This window comes from Camelus dromedarius, chromosome 11 (assembly GCF_036321535.1).
Source record: "Camelus dromedarius isolate mCamDro1 chromosome 11, mCamDro1.pat, whole genome shotgun sequence".
NCBI classification, from domain to species: Eukaryota; Metazoa; Chordata; class Mammalia; order Artiodactyla; family Camelidae; genus Camelus; species Camelus dromedarius.
Window position 1 is genome coordinate 32,297,314 of NC_087446.1, and position 19,476 is coordinate 32,316,789.

Genomic DNA, 19,476 nt, shown 5'->3' on the forward strand with positions numbered 1-19,476 from the left:
TTCTTTCTTATCTAGATGTTCTATCAATTACTGAGAGAATTCTGTTAAAGTTTCCAACAGCAGTAATGCATATTCCCTTTCCTCTCTTTAGTTCTGACATTTATTCTTCATATACTTTTGACTTCTGTTATTGGTCACATATTATTTATAATTGATATGCTCATGGTTTAATGTACTCTTCCATTGTTGTGAAATATCCCTCTTTGTCTCTAGGAATATTCCTAATCTTGATGTCTACTTTTGGGAAGCTGCATATGTTTATGTAATTCATATATTAGTGAGGCTTCCAACATTTGGCTTCTATTACTTGTAGACTGTATTATACAGAACTAGGAAACAAATGCACATAGACACAGAGGTAGGAACAAGAAACACAAAACCATTCCAGGACCATGTAAGGTTTGATGAAACTGTAGGACCAGCAGGGAGAAAGGAGCAGAGGTTAACAATTGACCCTTTATGCTGTATTTTGGCTCTTGACTGTATAGCATAATGGTTAAGAGTACAGTCTTTGTAGTCTTAGGATTTGGGTTTAACTCCTGTCCATACCATTTTTTAACTGTGTGACCTTGGGCAAATTACTTAACCTCTGTTTCTTCATATGTAAAATGGGGACATATAGTACATGTTTTTAGAAAGATAAAATTATATATATACAGTATACATATATACTTCACATGCATATCTATACATACATACAAATATATAGTGCTTAACAAAGTTTGTGTTCCATAAATGTTATGTAATATATAGTGTGTATATATATCATATGATGTATATTATCATATGTATTGTTTCATATATTTAGTTTCCACTTTCCTGCTGTCTTCAAATTTTCAGAAATTTAGTTGTCTTTTCTTTCCTCTATTCGCCCTTATTCTTCATGCCACCACTCTCTTACTCTGTTTTCTTATTTCCCAACTTTTTGTTCTTCATGCTTGCCAAAATTGATTTAATAACCTCAAGAGCTGTAAACTATACAATTAAGGCAGTTGCTGTTTGCTATCTTTCTCGTTTTGAGGCTCCCCATCAATCTTTACAACTTGTCTAGGGCTTCAGTTTCTGCTCTGAAAAAATTTCTGCTGTGCACATTACAGTTTTCCAGATATTTGCAATATTGGTGCAAATAACTGGGTCTTATGTACCTTCTTCAGAAAGACACTCCGAGTATGTACTTGTGCTTAAGGAATAATAACAGTGTTTGCAGAAGAAATGCCCTATATTTTTTAATAAGGATTCTCAGCAAAAAATAGTCAGTAGAGCTTAAAAAAAAAAGGCTCTGGTAGAAGGGGGGCAGGAGCATATGAAAGCTCTATTCACCTCCTCCTTTTTCCACTATGAGAAGCAACTCCTTCAAAAGAATTCCCAACCAGATAGTGTTTGATGTTCCTGACCCCGCAGCATGATTCGGAAAAAAGATCGCAGGTTTTGAAGTTGGATAGCTCAGACACTTAAGCTTTCTGTTATTTCTTAGCTTTTCTTAGTATGTCTCCTGGTTTGTAAACTGCATTGGTTATTATTGGCTCTCCATGGTTCCGGTTAAAGGAAACTTTTCTGAAACCCACATCCATGTTCATTTCCCTTTCCTACATCTTATACCTTTCCTTTGACGCAACTGTAAAGAGTTTCGCTTTTCATTTAAGTTCGTAATTACTTAGTTAACATCTGCCCTCAGTTCTGGACTGTAGCTCCACCAGACCAGAGACCACAAGCGCTCACCGTACCTCCGTATTCCCAGACTAAACTCATCACTGTGCACCCAGAGTCTAGCAGAGTGCCTGGCACACAGTGGGCAGTCAGCTAACAAACGGATGACAAAAGGGTAGCAGCCTGTGGCCGGCGAGAGCCTGCGCTTGGGAGCGGCGGGCGCCGCCCAAGCCCGCAACACCCGCCCAGGAGCTAAGATCAAGACCCCAACAAGAGCCCAGAACCGCCCCTGGCCCTACCCTGCCAACCCGAGCTACTGCTTCGGGCAGCGCCTCCCCCTGTGACGGCAATCGGGGCGGGACTTCCGGTTGCCGAAGTTTAACCGAACAGGCGGGAGCCGGAAGCCCAGCGCCGGAGCGGGCCGCGCTGTGGCCCCCGCGTGTACCACTGCTGAGAGGTGAGGTTCCGGAGGGTCTGGGGGCAGCGGGGTGACTGCCGCCGCGTAGTTTCCTTTTCCTGGTCCCCGCCCGACCACCAACTATCTTAGGGATCGGTTCGGACAGAGGTCCCTGGCCTCCCAGCGCCCCGGCCGGCCGGGCTCCCTGGCCGGTTGCCGGGCAGGGGCGCGGCGGCGCGTTTGGCGCGGAAGTGCCTGGGAGCTGGGAGCCGCGGGCCGGGGTCGCGCCCCTCCAGCTGCCACGGCCTCAGGTCGGGCCAGAGAAGTGACCCGGGTCAACTGGGGTAGGTTGGTGGCGGCTCTCGGTGGTGCGCTACCTCCGGAAAGTTTCTCACTTGTCCACAGCCCCCGCTGCCTTTTTGTCAGCTTTTCAAATACGACTCTTAGCAGGCGCTCGAATGCATTTTACCAGGTAACTCCAGTTGAGCAAGTCTCCTGCAAGTGAAATGCATTTTGGGTGAATGAAGGCTGGAGAACTTCTGTTTGTTGAAGCTGAGTGTCGTAGCGGAATTGTTTCTTGGAGTCATGCTCTCCAAACCCCGGCCTGGCTTATGTTACCTCCTGTGCCCTGACAGCTCACTTTTGATGGAATTCCTCTTCCAGAGGATGATGTAATGCTGCTCCCTTAAATGTGGTCAGTTCTTAGAAGACTGAGGTTGGTGGGCCTATGGTTCCCTTTCCCGCTTCACTTAGAGAGGAGACAGATATAGAATGACTCTGCCAAAGTGACTGTCACCTAACCCTGGGGCATATCATCTGAACTCCCCTTTTCTGAGCGCAGGCTAAAATAATATTTCCGCTACACCACACCGCGCAACAGGAATGATTTAAGATTATAGTAAAGATACATTTCAGTGATGTTTACTGGGTTTACAGATGCCATTCCATCACTTCATTGTTGCTGAGTAGGGAACCAAAAGGGCACATGTTACCACATGTTTAGGCACCACATCCAAACTCTGCATTTCAGCAGATGATTAACGGCTCTTGGTAGAACTGTATTTGTCTGATGAAGCAAAATGAATCACAGAAGTGACTTTTCTAGTTAACAAAAGTTTTAGCCTCTTTATTAAACTCATTAAACATTTAATCTCTTGAGAATGAAAGTGCCCTATTATTTATTATGCCTTTAACTTGTCCTCTGAAATAGAATATGCTAGACATACATGTGATGTTTTGTTGATGACTTGGGTACCTGTCTGTGACATCACTTACGCTGTGCTGTACCCTTCGTACCCAGGAAGGTGTGAAGGGTATATTTCTAGGCCCCCATTCCTTCCCTTTCTCCTGGGTTTTTTGTTGTTGTTGTTGTTGTTGTTGTTGTTGTTACATGTCATGCATTATTACTTGTCTTTTGTCTTCTAGACTGCCTTGTTTTGTGAAATCACTTGGTCGGAATTATGTGTTTGAATTATATACTGTGGATAAATAATACAAGCAAGGACACTGTAGACCAGGTGTTGATATAGGGACTCAGTGACATCTCCTTAGGCTGTGTTTGCTAATTTTAGAGTTCTTTGGAAAAACTGGAGTGGTTGGATTCTGACCTGCAAAAGTGCTACAGTTTATCGTACTTTTTTGTTGTTGTTGTTTTAAAGATGAGGAAGTTACCTGTCCAACAGTTATTTGTTGATTACCTACTGTGTTGCTGGAACCTTTCAAGACTGGTAGTTAACAAGACAAAATCCCTGTCCTTGGGATCTTTGTTTTGTTAAAGTCATGAGGCAGACATTATGAGAGTAAGAACTGCAGACAGCAGGAAGGGTTGTGAAAAAATGAAGGAGGGTCATGGGGTATGGGACAACTGAGATGGAGCTGCTTTAGCCATGGTGGTCAGGGAAGCCCTTTCTGAGATAGAGTATGAGCTGAGACTGGGATGATGTGAAGGAGATGACCATGGGAGATCTGGGGAAAGGCCATTCCAGGCAGAAGGGGCAGCAAACAGAAATACATGGTGGTGAGAAAGAAGGCCAGTGAGTTTGGTGGCCCTGGGGACTAGAAGTAGGAGAGTTACACTGGGACCAGTTCTTGTAAGGCACGCTGAGGGGGTTGGATTTCATTATACTTGCTGTGGAGAGCCATTGGAAAGGTCAACTAAGAGAACATGATTATTTAGATGGTTTTAGAAAGATCCCTCCAGCAACTTGGTGGTGAACATAATCTCTGAAACAGAAGGGGATGAGTAGAGCCATTTTTTTTTGGATAAGCTGCCTCATTTAAACTTTTTTTTTATGGCTGTCCTGAATTGATTTTTAAAATATGTTGTTTTGAACTATTTGTAGGTGCAGTCATGCAGGAAAACCTCAGATTTGCTTCATCGGGAGATGATGTTAAAATATGGGATGCTTCATCCATGACACTGGTGGATAAATTCAACCCACACATGTCCCCACATGGAATCAGCTCAGTGTGTTGGAGCAGCAACAGTATCCTTTTCTTTTTTAAACAATCATTTTTTTTTTTAGGTTAAACGGTCAGTAGCAATGAAACTTCTGCATGTGACCCATAATGAGAAATATATTTGGCATAGCTGTGAAAGATAAAATGAAATGGGAATTTATATCATATGAATGCACACTTGATATTCTCCATTGATTACATTTTTAAAAATTTTAGTTGCAACCCGTTACATTAAAAAACACTGCTATTAAAAATATCTGTTAGTTACTAGATACAGACCATAGAAATAGTTTTGTTATCAACAGTTTGTTACTGAATCGAATAAGGTAGGTAATGGGAAAATTCTGAAAGGTTCTGGAATGACTTTTTGCATATACATTTGGATATTTGTGGATCTGGTCTAGAAATTAAAGACAGAACTTGAAGGCAGAGGCAATGATTGAGGGAAGAGATAAAAATAGTCAAACATTCCCATTTTACTGATATGCTCTCTGTATTTCTCTTCCTTTCTATGATGAAAATAGTCTCATTTCCTAAAAAGACAGAAAAATTATCTAGACTGAATTTTCCTAGGATTTTGTGTTTCTGATTCATACCCTCCCAACCTATTGCTGGTAGCCCCAATGTGACAACCAAAAAACATGTTCAGAATTGCCAAGTGTCACCTGGGGGCCAGAATCACCCCGAATTGAGAACCACTACTGTAAACGCAGTACTCTTACCAACTTTTGTTTGAAAATGTTCTATATACTCAGTATGCTGGAAATTACCATTCTTTTGTGGAACTCATACGCATACACTATTTCTTAAACAACAGATTAAGTTTTAACATGTATCTGATCTTACCAATATCAAAGTATTAATACGCTGCTTCCTGATGAAAGTAAGAATATCAAAGCTTTAAAATATGAATGATCCATGAACAAAAACATTAGTTTTCATGCCCAATCTAATTATCTTTGCAAACATACAACAAAAATGACAAATTTTCTTATTGAATTAAATTTACCTCTTCATCATTTGCTGATTTTGTATTAAAGTAGCAAAATAAATTACTTTGGTTCTCTATTAACAAACTCATGGTGAAGGGACTACAGTTTTGAAGAACTCTCCAGATGTACAGTGGGGGAAAATGTTTTGAAGAGTGACAAATATGTGAGGTTGCATCTATTACTAGATCTTTATTATGTTAAGAGCTTAGATTTCCTTGTTACTTCCTGCATAAAGGTAGTACTACTTAATGAGATTTATTATTTTTGGTTTATTTTTATTCAAGGAGTTTTATTAGGAGTTGGCATTTACTGATAAACCACTTAATCATCTTTCAACAAAACTGATGTGACTTTGCTTGTTAAAAAGCATAGGTTTAAATTGATATTTTAGCTTGTTTTGAATCTCAAAATTAGACTCTTGTTCTTGATTATATCATATATAATCATTTTAGTTTAAAAATACTAATACTGTTTTGTGTTTACTGATTTTCCACTTACAACTTATGTAAAATAAGGTAAACATCATTTTAAATTCAATTAAAAATTTCAATTATTTTAATAATTTAAAATTATGTTTTAAATAATTTAAATTTAATTTAATTGAAATAGTTAAAATAAAACTTTTTGATAACATAGTTGCTATGTAACCACACTTATTTATATTTGCTACATATACTGTAATATTAATACATTTAAGATTGAAACACTCTATCACAAAATTTGCAGCCCTGGGAAATAACAGGCTTCATTTTTTTAATGGAAAAATAGGAGACTAATGTGCATATTTGATTCCTAGCCTTAAATTGATATCAAGCACTGTGTTACTAAATAACTATGTTAAACAGTACTTATAAATGAAAAGGCTGATTGATATTTGCCTGATGTTTCTTTTATCATGCTCTCATTCTTGAAGGATAAAATTAGACCTTCTGGCCTACTTTTTGAAAATGGAGTAGTATTTCACATGGGTTAAATAGCTTTTGAGTAATAGCGAAGCCAGAAAGGATAGTTCTTCCCTGCAGTAGTGGTCAAGAGAATTAGGCTTGGTAATTAGTAACGTGAGCCATTTTTGAAAGCTAATGTATAAGCCATATTCGTGACTTGTCTTCTTAGTTTAGTGTGCTTGGTTTTATTATCAAAGTTCCCACAGTGATAGTCAAGTGCTAGAGCTGCTCGAGGATTATTTGGTGCTCCATAACTCCTCATTTAGATAACTTTCTAGTGACAGCATCTTCCAGCGGAGACAAAATAGTTGTTTCAAGTTGCAAATGTAAACCTGTTCCACTTTTAGAGCTTGGTGAAGGGGTAAGTGGTTTTTTTTATACTTTAAAAAAATCTTAGTTCTGTTTGGGTGGTTAACTGCTTACTTATTATGGTGCTTACAACTAAATATGAAAGTGTTTAAAAGCATTATTCTTAACCTGAGCTGAAAGAAATACAGTAACATTTAAAAGTGAGATAAGTGTGCTTACTGAAACATCTTTAGGTAAAGTAATAATGGATCCCAGGGGAGCAATCAAGAACTTAGATTTCATCATCATCTGGGCACTTACTTTCTCCATTTCCCCTCTGTGGGAGGTTCCCTGGTAGTGCTGTGGTTTTTTAGGACCATGTTCAACCAAGGTCCCTAGGCTGATTTGACCATAGAATCCTAATGATGTAGTCCTTCCCTTACTGACATTGGACTCAAGACCATCAGCTAAAGACCCTTATGTAGCCTTCTGCTTTAACTTCTGTCCATCTGGTACCACCTGACCCTCTCCAAGCTCTTCTGCAACGGGATGGCTTTGTCAAAATCAGCTTTGGTCCCAGAGCATTTAAATGAAGCTCTCAATACATGTTCTTTTCTTACCCTTTTGTTTTATAAGTTAATCCCTCTGATTCAGGATAATGATGGTTTCCTCATTTCCAATCACACACTTCTTGAAAGCTATTTCCATTTTAAAAAGATAAGGTCTAAATAAAAAGCTGTAAGTAATTGGTAGCTTGTTCTTTTTTTAAATTTCAAGGTTTTCATAGCAGACCCTAAAACATCGTGAATTGTCATAATTTTACATACTGGAGTAGATGAGGCAGCCCTATTAGAAAGAACACAGCAGGACAATAGAATATAAGCTCATTTAAAGTGAAAAAGTACTTAGGCTTTCTATCAATCCTTTCCTAAAGGTGCCTAGTGGGACTGATCTGAGCATCAGTTCCAGTGCATGGATATTAGAGGCTGGGGCAGAGAGAATGTCTGCTAAGGACAGAAATGGAGTTTGCTTGTCAAACTCAGTGAGTGAAACTGAGGCAGAGAGTGTTGCTGGGCAATGAGAGACAAACTGTACTCTTTAAGAGCAGACAAAATATCCTAGTCATCTTTGGATCTTCAGATCCCATCCGAGGTGGTCAACAAACACTTGTTGAATTAAATATCATCATCAAAACAATTTCGATTTCCACCTCTACCACTATCTTTATCTATATACACACACACACACTACTTTTATGCATTATGCCTTAGAACCAGTTTGTGACTTTTTGTTGTTGCTGTTAACGTATAAAAATAACATACTATTCATAAGTGTGACACCACTCTTAAGGATTTTGTGAATATTCTACATTAGTTGCTGTAGTTCTTTTTCCCACAGTTAAGTCATATCAGAATGCAGGTCAAGGTCATTATAGTTATAATTTAAATCTGCTTTAGTTTACTTATGAAAATATTTGGCAAACATTAGTTTTTTTAGCCTTTATTAGTAGTTTCTTATAACTTATTAGTGTGTTTGCTTCATAGGATCCAAGCCCTATTACTCATGTACCATTTGAGATATTAGACCTTTCCTACATGGGAAAGTAAGATTCTGTCCCACTTACTTTAAGGTGGAACCTTACTAAGTTCATGTTTATTTTCTTTGATTTTATATTATACCCCTTTGAAGTAGATAGGTTGGTCTTAACAGTATTATAATGGACATGATAGGCTACCACATAACCTAGAAATTTGACATGATATTTTTAGATTTTAAAGTTCCATCCATTATGTGTGTCTTGGGGTACATGATTCCTGTAATAAGGACACAATTTCCATTAATTATTTAAGCTCATTAGCTATGTTAATAATACATTAACATAAAGAAGATCTTCTGTCATTAGGGTAAGCTATACATATAGGTTTTGTTCTGAGCCTTTAAGAATAATTTTAGTTGTTTTTGATAGTTAGAATCCTAATATATCAGTGTTTGATGGATATCATTCTTGTCTATTTAAAGTTTTTTTTTGATACCTCTTAGCAAACTGCCCTGATTTGCAGAGATAACCATATTCTAAATCTTATTAGTCTGTTTAGACCAAAGTCAATTCCTATAATAATGCTTGTAAGAGATTTACAGCAATGATACTGAAACATCGATGTAATGTGCTCCTGATACTTTTATACGTGTTAATAGCTTTTTAACCCTTGGTCAAAATTTCAGAGCAGTAGGAAAACTTGGGAGAGGAAGAGGGGGGCCATCTACACCCTTTTAGGAATCTGGTGCTCTCTTGAGCAGAGGATGTTTTTGAGATGCATGGACTCTCAAGAACAGTAGATCTAGTCTTCATCATTCATTTCTCAGATATAGAAATGTAGGCTCAGAAAGGTGAGATGACTTCTCTAAACCTATATAGCTTGCCTTTTAGTCAAGTCACAAAATGTCTCCTTTGGAATTCATTTCTCTTTTTTTCCCCCATGTGGTATTCAGTTGAAGGTGAGAGTAACTACTGTAACTACGTAGTGTATCTGAAGGTTGAACAGGAAAAAACATGCAGCACTGTGCTCTGGGTAGCATTGTTACTAATGGTGCTACCGGCTAGATGGCACTCAGCGCACTCAGAGATGCTCATTGTGAGAAAAATTTGATAACCTCTGTATTTTTAGACATTTGTTCTAAAAATATTTATTGGGCCTGGATATGGTCTTTGCTGTAAGGAAACTGACATTCTGGTGAGAGACAGACAATAAACTAGTAAACAGAATACCCAGTGATAGCAATAAATTGTTATGCAGAGAGCCAAAATAAGACAGTGAGATAGCAAGTTACATTAGGTGGCCGAGGGAGGTCTCGTGAAGATGTGGCCCTTAAGTTGATATCTTTTGGCCAGGAGAAGCCATTCAAGCCAGGGTTCAGGGAATTTAAGTTTCCAGACAAGAACAGCTGTATAGAAGCCTTGAGGCAAATGTAGTGTTCTGTTTAAGGAATGGTAAAAAGTCAACGTGGCTGGAGAATTAGTAGCTGAGGAGAAAAATGGTGAGAGGCCAGGTAAGAAGGGGCCAGGTGAATAGGGCTTTGAAAGCCAAGTTAATAAGTTTGGAATTTATTCTAGGTGTGATTGGAAGCCACTGAAGATTTTTAAATGGGAGACACATGATCTGATTTATGTTTCTTAAGGGTCACCCTACTTCACGGAGCATAGGATGTAGGGAAGCAGGAGAGGAAGCAGGAGAGGAAGCAGGACACCAGTCGGGAGGCTGCTGTCGTGATTAGACGAGGTTCAAATTAGAGTGCTAGCAGCGGTCAGAGATAAAGGGGGTCCCTGTGGGATAAATTTTAGGGTTGGAGTTTAGAGAACTTACTGATAGACTGGGCAGAGGAAAAATGAGGAATCTCGGCTTTTATCTTGAGGAACTGGATGAATGGTGCCTTTACGGTGATGGGGAAGAGTGTAGAGTCAGGTTCTGATGACCTGATGTTTGAGACTTGGACCCCTTAGAGGGAGCTTTGCTGTGAGACTTTGGACCAGTATCTCGTCCTCTTTATAAGATCTTCCCCCTCTGTAAAGCGAGGGGTTTAAATTAGGTGTCCTTTGAAGTCCCCTCCAGCTTTAGAATATTCTGAGGTGTGGGTTAATTTTAATTTAAGATATTCTGTGGGAGTACAAGAGCAAGTTTTATTAAAGGGAGATATCAAAGGCAAGTAAACCCTGATGGGAGCCCAAGACTTGCTGGCATTTCCCAAGCTTCCTCTGTCACCTCCTTTCTGTGGAAGAGATGATGAATCTGGTTGCTTCCTTGAAGTCTTTTTGAACGCTTTACAAACTGTTGAATCCATGTGATGAGAGGTGAATCTTTAGTACAAGAATTAGCATGTCTATAGCATTTAACTCAACAAATATTTTTCTTGTGCTTACTAAGTGCTGAATGAGACTTGAAGTTAGCGCTGGGCTCTATTAAATTAATATGACTTTTTTTTTCTTTAATAGCAAAAGCAGACATGTGTCAGTTTAAATTCGACTTCCATGTATTTGGTAAGCGGAGGCCTGAATAACACTGTTAATATTTGGGATTTAAAATCAAAAAGAGTTCATCGATCTCTTAAGGTAAGTAACTTTTTTTTTTAATCTCAACAAAAATGGATATCCCACAGTGTGTTTATTAGGAGTAGTTACCAAACTTTTAATTTTGAGCTTTTATGATAAAAATAAGCTGCTCTGGAATTGAAGTGAGATTTCTTAGGGAAAATCAATATGCTGTTTAGTCAAAAATTTGATTTTGGGGGTTTATTATTTCCTCTGTGTATGGCACTATATTGCTGTATTGCTGGTGTTTAAAACTTTTTCCTTAGTCTTTTACTTAGTTCTATTGTTGTTTGAACCATTTCCTTTATTTAAAAAAATAGGTTTATTGTCATCACAGATCTTTGTAAGGCACTTTGGTAAAATGAGAGTGGTTTTGGGATGAAGGTATTCAATCTAGTAATCAGAGTTGGGGGTTTGGCTTCTTAGTTCTCTGCTACCGTTTGTGTTATTTTTGTGTGTGTGCATTTTCATCTTGACAAGGAAATGTTTCTAAAATAATTTCCTATTTACAATTAGTGTTTCTTTAAATAGTTTGCTTTTTGCAGTTTCAGAAAATGAAAATAATTATGAAGGCCTCTGGTTGTGATTGTTGATTTTCTGGACAACTGTTTTTCATTATTGTGTTCTTTTAATACTTAGAAGTTCATCTTTAAAATTTTAATTTTTATATTTCTTTTTTAAAAGTTTTAATATGCAAAATTTTAAATCATTTTTATGTATATACACACATATATCTATATAGACAGAGGAAGAACTTTAACCCATCATCCATGTATTCATCATCTGACTTCTGTAATGAACAACTCATGACCAGCATTTTATCTGTTTTATCTGTGTGCTCATCTACTCTCTCATCCTCAGATGCTTAAGAGTATTTTGAAGCTAATACCAGAGACCATTATCATTTTGGTTATATATCATAATGTCATTAATTTTTACTAGAAAAATTGTATCTAGAAGAATGTTTTCTCTTAGCTAAGTTGAAATATAATCCTGCAATTGCTGTTTAAAATATTACCTTTGAAAGTTCATTACTTTAAGTATTAGCTAAACTCTGAAGAGTCTTCAGAAAAATTAAAAAGTTGCCAATAATGAGAATACTTAACTTTCATTCAGTTCTTTGATATACCACCTACTGTGCTTAACATGTTTATTCTATTTATTTCAACAACTCTGCAAAGAAGATAGTATTATTCCTAAGTACAGTTGGAGAAACTCAGGCTCAGAGATGTTAAAGAATTTGTTCAATGTCAAGCAACTAGTAGTGGCAAAGATGAGCTGCACACTCAGATTATTCACTGTTTAATCTTTTAAATTATGAAATAATTGAATTAAAGCTATTTAGGGGAATACAACACCTATTATGAATAGAGGCTATCTTAAAGAACTGAGAAGAGATTAGAAGTCTATGGCCAGGTTTATCAAACATTATTACAAATTTTAGGAGCATCACTTATTCCCAACCCTCTTTACCGCATGGCAAAATTCTAATCATTTTTCCCTCCTCAGCTTTCCCAGTTACTCCAGATAGTTTTTCTTCCCATTGTTTGAAATTCTTAGAGTGCTTCATTTCTTCATTCTTTCAGTTAACAGATATTTGACTGACTTGACTGTGATAGTGAGAAATCTTATCTTTTACCTTTGGATCCTCCCTTTGCAATCCTCTCCCTGATAACACAATTTCTGGCACCTGTTTACTAAATGACTTATTTTCCACAGCTGATTAAGGAAAACACCTGCTTCTTCACAAAATCATAGAAATTGTATTGCGCTCCATGTTCCCAATTTCCCAAATGGGAATGATGCATTAAATGTCCACTCTTTCTTTTTTCTTCTTATCAGACATTTTTTTCCTCAGGTTAGCATTTGTTTCTTTGATTTAAAAAAAAGCAATAAAATGTAAAGATATCTCCGAACATGCTTAAAGGACCATTTGAAAACGCTGTAATATAAATGGGAATATTATAGCTACTATTTTTGGTATTATATTAATCTAATTATTACATACAAAGGTTAGTTTGTTTATGTTATTAACATATGACATTGAACTGGTAAAAACTATACTGGTCACTTTTCTATGCTCCCGCTAGGTATCTCTAATTTGATGTTGGAAAACATAGTCCTTGTGAACTCCATTTGTTTCAAACCAGGTTTATTTCCTTAGAGTAGGTTCCCCTATGGATTTGGGAGACAGTCTAGAAAAGTGGGAGGAAAATAAGCTTTGGAGGGTGACCTGGATTGAATCCTGGCTCTACAACTGGCAGTTATGTGAACTTGCACAGGTTTCTTAACCTTTCTGTGCCTTATTTAGTTAACTCATCTATAAAATGGGGAAAATGATCTTGCCTTCTAGGATTATTCCAAAGATTAGTGATACTATGTGAAACTCCCAGCGTTAGTCGGTACTCAGCAGATGGAAGCAGCATCTATCAACTCTTAAACATCCCTTGATCATTCTGACTTTGGAGATTTTGTTTTTTGCTCTTTCCCATTTTGCAGGGTCAGGTTATGTTCTCCTTCCCCTAACTTACCTCTTATCCTTTCTTTAAGGTTGAACTCAAGCTTTATGTCTTCCTTAATAAAGCTTCCTCTGTCAACCCAGTTCACAGTGATGCCTCTTCCTCTTTCCTCTGACAGTTTGCCTCTACCACTCATTTAGCATATATTCTGCCATTTGCATGTTCACTTAAGTGTCTTTCAGTTGAACAGTAATACCCTTAAGGGCAGGGATTCTCATAATAGCCAACTTGCAAGGAATGTTACTTGTCAGTAGAAGTGAATTCTTTAATGTAGACCTAATGCCATTTAGAAAATTACCTTTCTTTTCTGTCTCTTGTTTCAGAGTACCTGATCATTATTATGATTATGAAAAATTAACCTTTGTTCCCTGAGAAGACATGGTGTTGATCAGATAGTTTCCTACTTGTTTGAGTAATTTTTTTTTAAGATTATTTGAGGAAAATGTTAAAGCAAATATTAGATTTACAAATACATATTTACAAAATATGAAATTTACAAAAACATGAAAAGTACTGTCTGAAGGTTATGTGGCACTGTATTTACTTTCATTTCTTTCATTCAGGATCATAAAGATGAAGTAACTTGTGTAACATATAATTGGAATGATTGCTACATTGCTTCTGGATCTCTCAGTGGTGAAATTATTTTGCACAGTGTAACCACTAATTTTTCTAGTACTCCTTTTGGCCATGGTGGTAACCAGGTAACAGTATGGTTTTATTTAAAATAAAGTTGAGAAGATAGATTTTTAATTATTTTATGTAAGACAGTGAATTTACGTTTTTAAAATTAAGTGGTTTAAATTTACATTGAGCTTGCTTGAAAATCTTACAGCTAACTAATGTTTAATGGTAGTGTTTAAAATGTTCAGATAACAAGCTAATCCATACTAAGATGATGATGCTTACGTGAGTTCAGTTATGCCATTTAATAGTCACATGCTCTTGGAATTTAACTAGTTAAGACAAAATACAAATAGTTATTAGTAGAGTAAGGCCAAAACATGGATATTACTCTTTCTATGACATTACAATTATAGAAATGTTGCGTATCTCAAACTGTATCAGCTACAAGACAGATACTTATATTCATAAATATTGTTTGGTGGAGTTTGGTGGACATGAGATAACTGAGTGTGTTTAGGCACAGGGTAAATTGAGTTTTGTTTTTTGTTTGTTTCAAGTTAAAGTATCAAAGCTTATTCATATATTTCAGATTAATATAGGAGTATTTAGGGAAAATTTTTATGAAGGAAAATTTGTCAAGTATTGAATTTTTTTTTTTTGTAAAATCTATATAGTCTATAAAATTCTTGAAAGAATAAATTCAGTTTCTCAAGAAATCTGATTCTTCGCTAACCTTCCATACAATTCTCCAGAGAAATTTCCAATGAGATGCAGCTTCTTTTAATCTTACTTGGTATCTCTTTGGCCTTAAGTATTATTAGATAAAATATGGGAACTCTTCCCTTTTGAAAAGCAGTTTTTAAAGTCATCATTTGAAATGTATATATTTAATGTTTAAGGAAAATTTAATGGATATTAAAAGTGTACAGAAATAGTCTTTTCTCAGATTTCATATGTATTGGGATAATGAAAGATATGTGCATAAATGATGTGCCAAGTGATTGACATGAAACAATCCTACAGTGATTCAGAGACGTGAGAGAAAACTATCTGATAGGGAAAATTGAAGGAGGGAAGATTCCAGCTTAATTGATTTGTTTTGTTGTTTACTGTATAAACTGGCCTGTTTGCCAATTATTTTATTTGAACTTGCATTAGGGTTAGTTCTTCACATGCCCACATTATAGTTGGAACCATGTCTTGTTTCTTTGTCCTCAATCATTGTTCAACTTTGTATCTAACATGGAAAAGATCCTCCATAAATAGGTGAATGGATGAATACATTTTGATATAACAGATTTTAATAGGCTAATATAGAGCTTTGGGAAAGGGCTGTTTTATATGGAGGAATCATGTGAACAGAAATAAGAAAGGAAGGTGTATGGGTTTTATATAGGGCTGATGTGAGAAAAGGATTGGAACAGTAAGCAGGAACATAGTGTTGAATGCCAGGCCAAAGATTTGGCTTTTATTTTGGAAGGCATTATTAGGTAACTAGTCAGAGTTTTTTGATTAGTTGAGTGTCAGAATCATAGAATCCTTGAACTGAAAAAAAGCCTTTTAGGGGTAATCTCACTTTCTTCATTTTATAGGTGAGGATAAGTGATTTGCCACAGATAATGTATTAATATTGTCATAAAAGTAGGGAGTAATATTTTGTTTCTGTGATTCTTTTTTTTGGGGTAATTTGTATTTTGATAATATAGACATAAAGCCTAAGCCCATAGATGCTGGAACTCTTGGAAAACAAATCTTACCTAGTGTTCAAGTATCTTACTTTTTAAAGAAACAGAGTAATTTCCTCCCTGCATCCCTCCCTCCCTCCCTCCCCTCTCCTTCCCTCCCTCCCTCCCCTCTCCTTCCCTTCCTCCCTCCCTCCCCTCTCCTTCCCTTCCTTCTCTTCCTTCTGTTCCTTTCTCCCTCTGTCCCTCCATCCCTCCCGCTCTTCCTTCTTCTCCTCCTACTCTTTTTCTGGTATATTAGAAGAATGACAAATTAAATTTATAAATTCTGGGCTGACTTTTCAGCAACATGAAAATTAGGTCAGATACTACCATGTATATGCTTAGACTTCAGTTTTTATTGTATCTTGCTAGAGTTTTTTTTATTAAAACCAAACATGAAGGAATAGTCCTGAAAACATTGGGTTTGGTTATTTTGGGCCTCACTGTGTGTAAATTGTTTAAATTAAAATAATTGTGATATAACTTACATATAATAAAGAACATATATCTTAAATGTACAACTGGGTGAATTTTTATATTTACGTACACCTGTATAACTATCAAGATATAGAACATTCCTGGCATAACCCCTTCCAGTCCCTGCCTCCTATTTCTTAAAAGAACTGTACGTGTCTGGTTTATTTTAGTCTTTATTATATTTGCTTTGTGGCATAGATTAGTAGTTCATACTGTTTTATGTATAGTGTTGTATTATGTGAATGTGCCACAAATTATCCATTCTACTGTTGATGGACATCGGTGTTGTTTCTATTGTTTTGCTATTATGAGAAAGCTACTATGAATATTCTTGTACTAGTCTTTGTGGATATATGTTTTTATTTCTCCTGAGTAAACACTCCAGAGGGGAATTGCTGAGTCTTAGGGTAGGCATCAGGTTTTACTTCATTAAAAATTGCCAAAAAGTCTTTAAAGTGCTTGTGGCATATTACACTTCTTTTTTTCTTTCTTTTAAATTCTTTTCCATTATGGTTTATTACAGGATATTAAATATAGTTCCCTGTACTGTACAGTTAGGATCTTGTTGTTTATCTCTTTTAAATATCATGATTATTATCTGTAAATCCTAAACTCCCAATTTATCCTTCCCCTTTCTCCTTTGGTAGCCATAGTTTGCTTTCTATGTCTGTGAGTCTGTCTTTGTTTTGTAAATAAGTTCATTTGCGTCATATTTTAGATTCCACATATAAGTGATAACATATGGTATTTGTCTTTCTCTTTTTGACTTACTTCACTTAGTATGATAACCTCTAGGTCCATCCATGTTGCTGCAAATGGCATTATTTCATTCTTTTTTTATGGCTGAGTAGTATTCCATTGTATGTATATACCACAACTTCTTTATCCAGTCATCTGTCAATGGACATTTAGGCTATTTCCATGTCTTGGCTATTGTAAATAGTGCTGCTATGAACATTGGGGTCCGTGTGTCTTTTCAAATTAGAGTTTTCTCCAGATATATGCCCAGGAGAGGGATTGCTGGATCATATGGTAAGTCTGTTTTTAGTTTTTGAGGAATCTCCATACTGTTTTCCATAATGGCTGCACCAAACTGCGTTCCCACTAACAGCTTAGGAGGGTTCCCTTTTCTCCACACCCTCTACAGCATTTATCATTTGTGGGCTTTTTAATGATGGCCATTCTGATTGGTGTGAGGAGTTTGCATTTCTCTGATAATTAGCAATATTGAGCAGTTTTTCATGTGCTTATTGGCCATTTGTATGTCTTCATTGGAGAATTGCTTGTTTAGGTCTTCTGCCCATTTTTTGATTGGGTTGTTTGGTTTTTTGTTACTAAATTGTATGAACTGTTTATATATTCTGGAAATTAAGCCCATGTCAGTCGCATTATTTGCAAATATCTTCTCCTATTCCACAGGTTGTCTTTTTGTTTTGCTTGTGGTTTCCTTTGCTGTGCCAAAGCTTAAAAGTTTAATTAGATCCCACTTGTTTATTTTTGGGCATGCTTTATATTATTCCATAGGTCTGTTATATTGCTTTCTTTTTTTTTTTTTCCATTTGTCTGTCTGCTGTTCAGATTGAGTGATTTCTATTATTCTGTCTTCCAGATCCCTTATTCATTCCTCTGCATTATCCAGCTTGCTATTTATTGCCTTTAGGTTAGCTTTGTCTCAGCAAATGAGTTTTCTAATGTTAATTGGCTCATCTTTATAGTTTCTACTTCCATTTTACAGTAATCTGCAGTTCTATTAATAGCCTTTCTTAATTCCTTCAGTATTTTCATTACCTCCTTTTTGAACTCAAGATCTGGTAGACTAGAGATCTCTGTTTCATTGTTCTTTCAGTCTCTTGGTCTTTTATTTGGGAGTGATTCTTCTGCCTCTTTATTTTACTTATATTTCTCTGACTCTATGAATTCAGTAGGAAGAGTTATCTGCTTTGGTCTCGAAGGGCTGTTTTTATGTGTGAGTGTCCCTGTGTAGCCTCTGTGAGTAATATTTTGGGTGCAGGGGCTGGTCTTAGTATGGCTGCCTGCCATGTCCTTCCTCAGTGTGTGCTGGCTGTTTTCCCCTTGATAGGGGATGTGGTTGTTTTTGTGGTGACCAGATCCAGCACTGGATGCTGAGTGAACCCTCCTCTTTGCTGTGTGATTGTCACAGCCCTGTTGGGGGCAGGGTCTGCTCCCCAGTTGTTGGAGTAGATGCCCCTACATTTGTTTCTGAGCTGTGGTGTGAGGTAGGCAGGACTGGAGTGCTTCTACTGGGAGAGGAGCCACTGAGTATTCTTCCACAGGAGCTATATAGGAAGTGTGCTCTATGATGTCACTTGTCTGTCACCCATTGTGCGGGCTCACAAAGTGCACGGTTTTTGGCATTGCTCTCGGCCCTGCCTCTGCCTGCCCCACCTTCAGAGAAGCACCAGTAATCTGCTTGGATGTCCCCTGGGCTCTGAGTTTACAAACTCTCCTGGGACACATAAATCAGTGGATCACACAGCTGCTGGGACACTCAGGTTTCAGCCCTGCTTCTGAAGTCGCTCAGCCCTTGGGGATCAGCTTGGATTTCAGTCCCAACTCTGCATGTGGCAGCCTGAACTTGTAGGGGTGGTGCCATGTCCACTGTGAGCATGGGGAGAATGAGGCTGCTGTGGCGAGGCCCCGCCCCTACCTTCATGTACGAACAGTGGGGTTTCAGTGGTGGACCAGGCTCCCTCCTGCACACACTAGCCCCCTCAGGCTGTCTCCACACATCCAGCTGCAGTCCGCTCCCCACGTCTGTCGTGTGAAGCCGAAGTTTCAGCATCCAGCACACCAGCAGGCTCACAGCCTGGGCTGGGGAATGCAGCAAGGTGGCCTGGACCCTCTGTCCTGGTCTCTCTCCTGCTTTCCGTGGACTGGCTGCTGCGCTCTCCTCTCAGCCTCTGAAGCTCTCTGTCCTGGCTGATCTTCCTGCTGTGAAGGGGATTCCCAGGGTGAGGCAACATTTTCTCTTTCACAGCTCCCTCCCAGGGGTACAGGTCCTGTCCTGATTCCTTTTATTTATTTATTTATTTTTTTAGTCCTACCCAGTTACGTGGTGATCTCTCTTGCAGTTTGGGTTTTATGAGATTTTCTGCCAGTGTTCAGCAGGTATTCTGTGAGAATTTTTCCACGTGTATTTCTGATATATTTGAGGGAGGATATGCGCTCCATGTCCTTCTGTTCCGCCATCTTGATCCTCCCCACCTATTTTACACTTCTGTCAGCAGTGTATGTGAGATCCAAGTTGCTCCATGTTTTTGCTGACACCAAGTATTGTCTACCTTACTAATTTTAGC

The 19,476-nt window shown here is 37.7% G+C and overlaps 1 protein-coding gene across 3 annotated transcripts in view; it reads left to right on the forward strand.

The window, feature by feature from the left end:
• The first annotated feature begins 2,029 nt into the window (after positions 1–2,029).
• Positions 2,030–19,476, forward strand: part of NEDD1 (NEDD1 gamma-tubulin ring complex targeting factor) — a 51,793-nt gene continuing 34,346 nt past the window's right edge. The window contains exons 1-5 of one of the 3 annotated variants that reach the window (XM_010989978.3): positions 2,030–2,104; positions 4,387–4,530; positions 6,707–6,801; positions 10,717–10,833; positions 13,895–14,035. In XM_010989978.3, the coding sequence (XP_010988280.3) occupies positions 4,395–4,530; positions 6,707–6,801; positions 10,717–10,833; positions 13,895–14,035 (489 nt within the window). In that variant the 5' untranslated portion in view covers positions 2,030–2,104; positions 4,387–4,394. Of the gene's footprint in view, positions 2,105–2,367; positions 2,389–2,493; positions 2,517–4,386; positions 4,531–6,706; positions 6,802–10,716; positions 10,834–13,894; positions 14,036–19,476 lie in introns of those variants that run through there. The other 2 variants (XM_064491612.1, XM_064491613.1) reach the window with 2 other exon arrangements.